At 38.3% G+C, this 10741-nt stretch overlaps 1 protein-coding gene across 1 annotated transcript; it reads left to right on the top strand.

Annotated features, from left to right (window-relative positions):
* Positions 1-957: 957 nt before the first annotated feature.
* On the top strand, positions 958-4965 carry LOC144532467 (cytochrome c). The gene is made up of 3 exons (XM_078273243.1): positions 958-1067; positions 2663-2837; positions 3560-4965. The coding sequence occupies exons 2-3, from the start codon at positions 2669-2671 to the stop codon at positions 3703-3705; spliced, it is 315 nt and encodes a 104-aa protein (XP_078129369.1). The 5' UTR covers positions 958-1067; positions 2663-2668; the 3' UTR covers positions 3706-4965.
* The last annotated feature ends 5776 nt before the right edge of the window (positions 4966-10741 follow it).

Below are 10741 nucleotides of genomic sequence, written 5' to 3'. Positions count from 1 at the left end.
ACTGTAGTTTAAAAATGATTCCCAGTGGCTATAAGACCTGGTGGGGGGCATCATAGGCCTGGAGGGCCACCAGGCTTGTAATACACTGGGGGGAACCCTGCCGAGGCCTTTACAAAAACAGCTCAAGAAACACGTGTTTACCTTTGTGTAGTTTTATTTTATCATAGGCTATTTGTTGTCCGTATTGAACGTCTCGCTTATGTCTTTTATAGTGAAGAACTTTGTGAAGTCTGCTCTAGAGAGGTGCTTCCTATATACTTTTACCTACTATTTCTGAAGTACTAGTTCACTTTAAAAAAATGTTGGTGATATAGATTAAAATGTCTCCTCCGTCTTTTAAAAGGATAGTTAAAGGTAAGTGCTACAGTTTTCCGTTTGAACTTATGTTACGTGAAATGTGAATTAATAAATTAATGTCACAACTCATCCTATTCATATTAAAGATAATGTATCCACCCCTAAAATATGAAAGCACCAACATCTATATCCATTTTTTTTTCTCTCAAATAAACCAAACATATTAGGATATTTCGCATAACCAAACTAAAATGACAGATACTTCAGTTTGTCCATAATCAAAGTAAATATATTGACATTTTAATGCATATAGGCCTACTATACTGTATCTCCTTATAAGGCTACTCCACCAGGTGCCTTTTTCTCCACAATGGTAAGTCGATAGGCTACGTGGGGAGCAGTACCAAAACACATATCGCTTCCTTCTTTGTATCCTTGTCAAATCTCTTACCAGACCAGTGACGATTCGGCAACATGATATTTAACATTTGTATTATGACTGTTTAATCAGTGTGTATTTCAGCCTCGTGTCCCCAAAACCAAACGATTTTCAAATACATTTTAAGATATAAAGTCGGGTAAGGAGGAAACCTCCGTTTGTACAAATGAAACTGGCCGGATTTACCACGTCAGGATTTTGCCCGACACGTGATTGAATGATGACGTCAAAAGCCGGTGCCTCTAAATTGAAGTGACCTTCTTTGCGACCGCCAGAAATCGCTCACCGGCCGAGAGAAGCATCTTATAATCTAGCATATTTTAAACAAAAGGTAACTGTGTGTACTTTATATTAAGCTGTTGGGTTTGATAAATAATAATTAATAATTGTAATCATGCTAAAGCACAACAAGAGATGCTGGGCGATTTAGCCCTAAAGGAAGGGTTAACTTCATCAACCTAACGTTAGCCCTTTATTCAAGAGGAATGCGGATATTTAATATTGGCTTGAACTAGCTAGCTATCGTTGGAAATGCGTCTATTTAAGCTCGTTCGTGTTGTTTCCTGGAGTCTGTAAAGGTGTAACGTTTGGGAATACCGCAGTGGATATCCGGACGCTGACTTTGAAGCACCCTTTACAGCCTGGATGGGTGACACATCCCCCGGCTATGCGGCTAACCTTACTAGCAGGCTAGCCAGGGCAAGCTAACGTTACCTTTTTATAGCTTAGTTAACGTTAGGTGGTCCCTGACTAAAAAAATGTGTGAGTTAGTACCACTTTAGCAGTCTGTGGATGGAAGCTGCTTTCACTTTTCGCTGTATGTCCTTGGTGGAAAGGATGTGCAGTGTGGTCCGCCATGTTAGAGAATGTCTGGGCTGTGGTACCTATTGCTAACTTTACCTTCTCTTTTACTTCAAAGGTACAAGGTGTTGTATGGACCATACCGCTAGATGTTATGTAACTGCTGTAGCCCTGTCAGTCATGTTAGCTGACCGCACTGTCAATAATAAGTCTGATTTGTAACACGTTAGTTTATCTATTTCCAATGTATGTTGTAAATGGCTTTTGGATCCAAGCAGTTGACAGTCTTGTTCTCGTTGCGGGTGTTATCCCGGGTTACGTTAGTACAGCCAAACCGGTGTAACGTTAGCGTGTTTGCCCCCTTTTGTAAAATGTCCCTGTGACATTCAAGCCTTTATTTTGAAAATAAACTAGCCTACTTTATGTTTTGAAGCGGCGACTGATTGTAGATTTAACGAGGTTTATTAGCTAGTTATACATGCACTGTAAAGCCTTTCTCGTCAGCCAGTTGGTTTGAGGCCGAAAGGGAAACACATATTGGCATGACACCGGTTAAGTCTTCTGCCACAGTGTCATTGACACAACTTTAGCTAAGTACATTTATGTTGGCTCCCATCGACAAGATCGACACGTTAAAGCTAAACCCATATATCAGTATACTGTTAAAACAAGCCTCCACAAGCCTGGCAGCTTTTCTTGTGAAGTAACTCGTGCTGAGGTTGCCAGGTCGCGGAAGAATACGATGCTATTAACAGTGATTTAACCGGAGCGGATGGAAGCTAGGCTAACTTGTCTTTTGAAGGGTTTCTTGTGGGATTTCCTTGAAATGACATCGGCAGGGTGCCAGTGCACACGGAGAATGTCATGACTTGTTTGCATGCAGTATAAAGAATGCTTTGCTATTGGCGCTGATAAAGTTGTCCCCTTAAACGACCTTCACAAGATGGCGCCCGTCAGACTTGAGCAGTGAATGAGCCTCCTCTGCCATAACCATAGTCTATGAATAGAAACTGGGCAGTTGTATTCATGGCTCTAAATTCACACGCATTACTTTTTAGAGTATCTCACACTATACTATGCGCCTGACTCATTTTCTTTCTGTCTGCTTTCACTTTGTTTCTCCAGCTGACTATGGGTGACATTGCCAAAGGAAAGAAGGCTTTCGTCCAGAAGTGTGCTCAGTGCCACACAGTAGAGGAGGGGGGGAAGCACAAGGTGGGCCCTAATCTCTGGGGTCTGTTCGGACGCAAGACTGGGCAGGCAGAGGGCTACTCATACACAGATGCCAACAAGAGTAAAGGTCAGTTCACTAGTGGATAAATGAGACTTTGAATAACCCCTCTACGTTGGAAATGGATCAAGTGAAGGGAGGGGGGGATTCATTGTCTGAAGTTGGCGTCCAAGATATTTAAAATGTTCTGTGTAATAATGGTACATAACTACAAACTGTGGAACATCTTAAAAAGGCAACTTCAATAGAGCCAGTGCAAGAGAGACAATTGGATGTAACGCGTCTTAACAATTCTTTTACATTTGAAAATTTACAAAATGAATAAATGATTGTCGTTTCATATATTTTAAAGTTTAAGGGCTGCTAATTATGATATCAATTCATCTCATTAACTAAAAAAACCTTTTCTTAATCTGTATTTAAAAAAAAGAAAAGAAAAGCGAAACCAAGAGTTTAAAAATCAAAATCCAACAGCTCAAACATCAATATTCAATTTACGATGATAAAACAAAACACAGCAAATCCTCACATTTGAGAAGCTGAATCCAGAAATGTCTTGACATTTTTGATTGCCGTATGACTCAAATTATGAATCAATTATTAAAATTGTTAAGCTTCCTGTTTAATAATTGTGTCGTCGCTAGTAATATTAGCGGTTTCTACTTAAGGCTTTAAAAGACTGATATCTGGTCTCTAATCCTTCGAGCCTGGTGGTCAGATCCCTTTAAGTTAGTTTTCCTGATTAAATCATTTATCCTTCTTTTAATCACTGATCATCTGTCTTTTCCCAGGTATTGTGTGGGGTGAGGACACCTTGATGGAGTACCTGGAGAACCCCAAGAAGTACATTCCTGGAACCAAAATGATCTTCGCTGGCATCAAAAAGAAGGGCGAGCGCCAGGATCTCATTGCATACCTTAAATCGGCAACATCATGAACTAGTCATTAACATTAGAATATTTAATGCCGTCTTATTTTATTTTGTTTATTTTTTTTGGCTTCCACATAAAACGGTTTTATGTTTAGTCATTTGCAATTCTGGTTAATTTATGTTGTCTAAGGTTAGAAAAGTGGCACCTCTTGTGAGTCAGTGAGTTCACAGCTTGTGTCACTTCCTCTTTTTAAGGTCTGAGTGCAAGTAATTGTTCAAATGGCCAAACATAAAACTACAGTCTGTTTTTGTTTTCTTTACTTTGAATCTAATGAGGAGAAAACAGCTAATCCCATTTTCAATTTTCTAGCTGTGACAAGTCTCCTGACCCGTCACTCATTCTGTTTTTCCATGGCAACATGTGTCCTGTACTTTCTGCTAGCAGAGCCATCCGCCATCAACCTCATTTTTAAAGTTATTACTAAAAAAAAAGAAAAAAGAAGTAACCTAAAATGAGCTACATCAGAGTGAAACTGGGTGGAAGTCTTTGGATTTTTGGTGGTTAACTGGTGCTGACTCTTATCTACTCCCAAGCTTTCATGCCAACTGGAGTTTCAACCCAACCTTAGAGGAGTTGACGGTGTGAATTTTCGACACACCCTCTCATCTGTTCTTATATATTGAAGGTCAGAAACTACCACTTGCCATGAATGCTCTTTAAATTCCACAGACTGAACATTTAGTCTACCGAAACTTTTGGAAAAAAACCTCCTGTTGTATACAAGAACTCCTAACAGAGCTGGATCTGTTAGGTAACTGAAGCAGCCCCCGACCCCCCCCCCCCTAAGCTCCGGTTTTTAACCCCCCCCTCTGGCAGTCATCGGACTCAATACATAATGATTATAATAAGTGTGCTTACCTGCCTCATAGCTACGCATTTTGGGGTATAAATGTATGTATAGTTACATATGAATGCTTTCAAAACCACCACCGTGCTGAGATCACACCAGTGTGAAATCAGCTGGCATACAATCACCATGCCAACAATATTGTGGAGCTACTGTACTACAGTATGAAGAGAAAGTATCAAGGGCACCATCTAAAGTGAGGGAATATTTGTGTTATTTACCTGGTTTCACAGGCCGGAAAGAGTTTTAACTTATTTTACTGTAATCTGACAGACTGCATCTGTAACGTGTTTTGACGGGGCTACTTGCTGTCGATGTACACAGCAAAACACTGTATGCACATGCACAATATTATAATGCTATGTTGTGGACAGGATGGATAAAGGATCAATTAAAAGGAATCGTCCAGAAATGTAAACATGACTGCTTGTCTCTTCATTGAAAGGAGTTTTATTTCTTGTTTCTGTGTAACGGTGCTAAATGGTGAAAGTCAGAACCTGATGTTAAAAGTACTTGTTTTTTTTTATTAGGGGAGGGGAACAATGATACCAAATGCTAAATATGCTGAAAGAACATCAAGAAATTCACTGGTGAAATAATGTATTTGTTAAGAGTAAGCACAAATGGTTAAAATCCATACACATTTAATGTAATTAAGCATTTGTTCTATTTATCTTAACTTTTTATTATATATATATAATTTCTTTAGTCATGACAAATTCTACAATCTCTCTGCAGTAGTGCTGTATTGGAAGTTTTAAGTTATTGTGGGAAAAGTTACCCTGAATGCTGAATATTCTTATTCAATATTTATATTATTTTAAGTCCACCTTTAAAATCACTAACGAGAAGGCAATTTGTCCTTCAGAGTCTTTTGGTCAAACCATGGTTTTGTTGATCTTCAGACTGGCCGGTCCCGAGTCTCGCATTTTGAATATGACGCAAATCGGATCCTTTAATGACTGTTTAAACAGGACTAACCTGTTTGCCGTCCTAATTGTTTCCTGTTAGAAGGCCTGAGAGTTAGAACTTGTGATAGTGACGTTTTTCTGCCTCTGTCATGTCTCAATGCAATCGGTGCAAAGTCCATTTCATCACTTCTGGCTGGCTCACCACTTTTTGCTGCTGAGCCACACCTGGTTACATACTGAGTATGTTATATAATCCTCCACCGCCCATGAAATCTTTCTAGGAACTGAGCCAGCTGAGGGTCAGTTGAGTTCACGTCTCCCTCGATCAAAGCTCAGTTAACAGCAGAGACGTGACTGGATGTGTGTCAGTGGATCTGTCGTCAAACAATCTGCTCGCACGCTGCCTGGCTACGGCTGAGTAAAGTCAGGTGTTTGTGTTGTTAGGCTGTAAACTCGGGAAATTATATTATGAGGGTCTAGTTTGCAGAAAACTATATTAAGATAAACAAATATTGTTCCTCCTATTTATAGCCTATTCTAATAGTCGAAGAAGTACTCAGATATTTGACTTAAGTAAAAGTAGGAATACCACAGAGTAAAAAGTGCATTTTAAAATGTTAAAAATACAACAGTAGTAGCATCAGAATATTGTTATATTATAATTATCGCTGTATTACTGTGTACATATTGCAGCCGGTATATGTGGGGCTAATTTAAATGTATTTATTTATATATAAATATAATAATTTATTAGCTAAATCTTTTTTTTTTTTACTATTAAATAACTGGTTACTAAAGTTATCATATGAATGTATGGAGTTAAAGTACAATATTTCCCTCTGAATTGTGGTGGCTAAAGGAGCAGAAATGGAAATACTCAACTTAAGTACAAGTACATTACAATTGTTTATAAGTACAGCACTTAAATGTACTGGTACTTAGTTTTATATATATATATATATATATATATATATATATATATATATATATATAATATCTCTTATTTTTTAACCTTTATTTATCCAGGTAAGTCGATTGAGAACATATTCTCATTTGCAACGACGACCTGTCACATTCACACAGTTCCACATTCATATCTGGAAGCTGCCCAGTACAACCACAGTCTGATCTGCTAGGGTTAAGGACCTTGCTCAAGGGCACCTCAGTGGTAGTAATGAGGGAGGGGCAAGTGCTGCTAACCCTAACCACTGAATTTCATATACAGAAATATGTACAGAAACACAGAAACCCAAAGGACAGATTTATGGGGTGCTTTCCATAACATAATCTCTCAATGCAAATCAAACCAGCTATCAGGCTAACTGAAATAAAACCATGCCAATCTCTAGGTATGGTGAAGGCTATGTGATGATGGGGGGGTATGGTGAACTTTATCAGGATGCATAGTATCCTGGATCCATGAAATTACTGGCCTTTAAAAATAAAAATCTGCCTGCCTCTATGGGAATTTAACATAGGGGTGTACTTACTTATGTCCCCTGTATTTTAAGGAAGAACATTTATTTATTTACGATACATTATTCATTCACAAAGAAAATTGGTGTCCTTAAAGGTTGGATTTTTCCTCATTTTTTTAATTAAGGCATAAAGATCAATTTCCTAAAGATGATTTTTTTATTCCTCTTTTTAGTCAACTTTAGCATGGGTGTCCTAATTTGTTCACATGACTGTATGTATGATTGTCCCATCCAAAGAGCATCTCAAGCAACCAATTTGAGTCCTGGAAGCACTCCTTGACAGACATTTTGTGAGCTCTTACACTGTTTGTAATTGATGGTGACATTTATAGAGAGCAACATAACAAGGCACACACACACACACACACACACACACACACACACACACACACACACTCAGACAACTGTAAACGAGGGTCTCCCTTTTGAGATATAAATACAGCTGACATATGATCCAAATACATGGATGACAGGTGTGTTGTCATTTTAGTGCTGCAGTTATACATTCAGCCACTGTTTTTTCAGTGATTGCAGCACAGAGCACAGATAACACTTTGTGATATATTTACCCCTATATTTCACTAATGTGCTTGTTTGACACACACATATATATATATATATATATATATATATAACTAACATATTTAACTGCTAAAATGAGTGGTGTTTTAATTTCCAATGTTTCTTGTTTTCCTTTTCTGTTAGGCTATAACTTTCAATTTAAGCTTTTCCAAGTAAATGTAGTTCCTTTTAGTCCAGTCATTTTATGAAAAAAGGTTGAACAAATTGCAACAGAAGCAAACTCAACTGATTTTGTATCCTCAATATGTCCTGAGTAAGGAAAAAAAGCCCCAAAGAATGGCATTGGGGGAATTATTAATTATTATTGCAGAGATCGGGTTTGGGGCTGGTTCCGTGGGACTGAAGTCCCACTGACTGGGAAGAACAGGAGACAAGGGTAAGGAGAATCAGAAGACAAAAGGAAGGTCCTGTTCCCCATCTCTGCAATAATAATTAATAAAGGCTGGTTTAAAGTACTTCTTCCCGCCTCTATGTATTAATGCTCATGGGTAGCCTAAATGGGTTCCATTCAAACCTTAGCACAAGTTTTGTACTGTTATATGTCAACAAGATTCAACAAGACATTTTCACCTGGCTATACCCAATGTTTAGATCTGTTGTGGTATTTATGCAAATTAGCACATATGTAATTAGATTATGCACTGTTTGGCCATGTTGACAAACAATTTCAAAAAACTTGTAATACATTTTTGGTTTGTCTTGATGTAAATAATCAACTCAGTAATTTTCATGGTGATATCTAAAGGTTAAAATGTTTACCCTATTCACGTGAGAAAAAGAATAAATAGGTGTATGAATAGGCTATATTTGGGTCTTTTTCTAAACATTCCCCTAATGGGATTTTTCGGGGCTTCTTTTTCCTTACTCAGGACATATTGAGGATACAAAATCAGTTGAGTTTGCTTCTGTTGCAGTTTGTTCAAGGTTGACCCCCATTTTGGCTTAAAGTGACTGGACTATTTTCCCATTTTAAATGTAAGCTTCACCATATTCCATAGACTGGGTAAAGCCAGCCTGATCTGCCGGTAATTTGATTTCGAGCTTGGTCTGGTGATAGCCAGACTACACATTCCATGTTTTTCATTCTGACCTTTCATTCAAATTGCCATCTTCCAATTTCCATTTGTTATTTCAATGTCCAGGTTTCCTTTTTATTTTTCTATATTTAAATATGGAATGATTATTCTCGATAGTAGAGTCAAAGTATTATTTAGTTACAATTTTCTCTTTCCTTTTTATTTTTACATATAGGTAAAATGATTCTTCACATATAATGAGTGATATTATAGACATATAGCCTTATAGTGATGTTAACTCTAGCAGCTGATTTCATCAGCTGTCAAAATAAAACTCCTGCCTGGCATGTTTAGACAGTTTTATTTAGGAACTAATGATAAATGAATATAATTTGATTAATTCTAAATTTGAAAAGGCTGGAGAGTCTACAGCAGGATTGTGGTGTAAACATGGCTGCCACAGATGGGGGAAGAGAGGAGAGGAAAAGAAAACCAAACATTCCTGATGTATCCAGATGACCTTACTGGGAATTCTCCCATAAGCTCCTGGTCCAAGCTGGACATTTGCCATGGGAACCATTGGCAAGGCTTTCTTTTTAATCCCAGAGTTCCCCCTTTCATACAGATTTTCTCAGCAGCCACCGAGTCACTAGGTCAGAAGACGAAATATGAAGGGCCTCCAGCCAGGCATTTCTGAACTACAGAAATGCTTGGCTGGAGTAAGAGAAAAAATACAATATTACAACACTACACTGTTGTGGATCTTTTGACAGCTGACCAAAACTTCTGACATGTTCAAGAAAGACGATGTTGTGCACATCCCTAGCTGCTGCATGGTGCAGGACAACATTTGTTATTCAAATAATAACAATTCAAAAACTTCTGACATGCCAGAAATCCATCCGATCAACCGAAAGCCAGACCAATGACTCCCCTTAAGCACCTGCTCAACACGTCAAATGACAATCAATCTGGCAGAAATTGTATCTATTTTGCTATATTTTTACATTTTTCATTATGAAATAAAATGAAATTTGTACAGCGACTGCCATGCTTTAAAGTTTTTTTCAGCCAGTTTTATGAGACTGTCATAATCCTGAGTTTTTGTTAAGTCTGTTTTCTTTTTATCTTCTTATTTTTTTTTATAATTTTTGGGGCATTTTAGCCTTTAATAGACAGGACAGCTGTATACAGGAAAGGAGGGAAGACCTGCAGCAAATGGCCGGCAGGTCAGACTCGAACCCTGAGCTGCTGCGTCGAGGACTGAGCCTTTGCATATGGGCGCCCGCCAGGGGCGTCGGACTGGGGGGAAAAAGGGGACTGAGTACTCAGGGCCCTCATGTGAGGAGGGCCCAAAAAGATGCTAGAATGAATAGCTGTGGATACGGGCAGGGGCCCATAGAAATGACTTTCTACAAGGCCCAGAATTTTGTGCTACGTGCCTGGCACCTGCTCTACCAGGTGAGCTACCCAGGCGCCCAATTCTGTTTTCTTCTTTATTCTTCTTTTATTCTTATTCTTTTATTCTTTTTCATGTCTTAAATTACTAATTTAAATTAAATTTTCCCGCCTCTGTAATTGCCTGCTCCGCCCTGATATGTTCCACCTGTGTTTTATCACCTTGTCTGTTCATTGTCACTGTTACCTGCCTTTTGGGATCTACTGCCTCACTTGGGCGTGTAATAGCTGTAAGCCTATCTATAATCTTGTTCATTCATATAACCCTCATGTCGTCCTCAGGTCAAATATGACCCGTTTTCAAAGTTTCTATGTCAAAAATATGGGATTATTTCAACCAAATTTCCCAAAAATAACACGGATGGTTCCATACGTGAAACAGGCTGTGATTATCCATCACTAACATACGTTTCTCTCCTCTTAACTATTAGTCAAATTTCTTCATAATTTTGGTGGGTTTTTAACTCAAATATTGGGTAGCCTATACTTTAATATGAATTAGGTTTATTGACCATTAAATCCAAAAGTAAGTCTAAAACTAGAGGTAATAATAAGTTGGAATGAAATTGGCTAAGAAGATGTAATAGAGAATTGGGTGATAGTTTATACTTCATGCTTCATGTGCAAAACAGACGGACAACACAGGGGTTAACCACAGAATTCATCCTGCTGCCTCCTCTAGGCTTGTCTGCATTTGGCTCATCCCCTGCTGCCTGCTCTCCGTTATATTGCAGAGTTTGATGCAGCAA

The sequence above is a fragment of the Sander vitreus genome, chromosome 17 (assembly GCF_031162955.1).
Source record: "Sander vitreus isolate 19-12246 chromosome 17, sanVit1, whole genome shotgun sequence".
NCBI classification, from domain to species: Eukaryota; Metazoa; Chordata; class Actinopteri; order Perciformes; family Percidae; genus Sander; species Sander vitreus.
The sequence above is the reverse complement of the archived record's forward strand: the minus strand, read 5'-3'. Positions and strand labels throughout refer to the sequence as shown.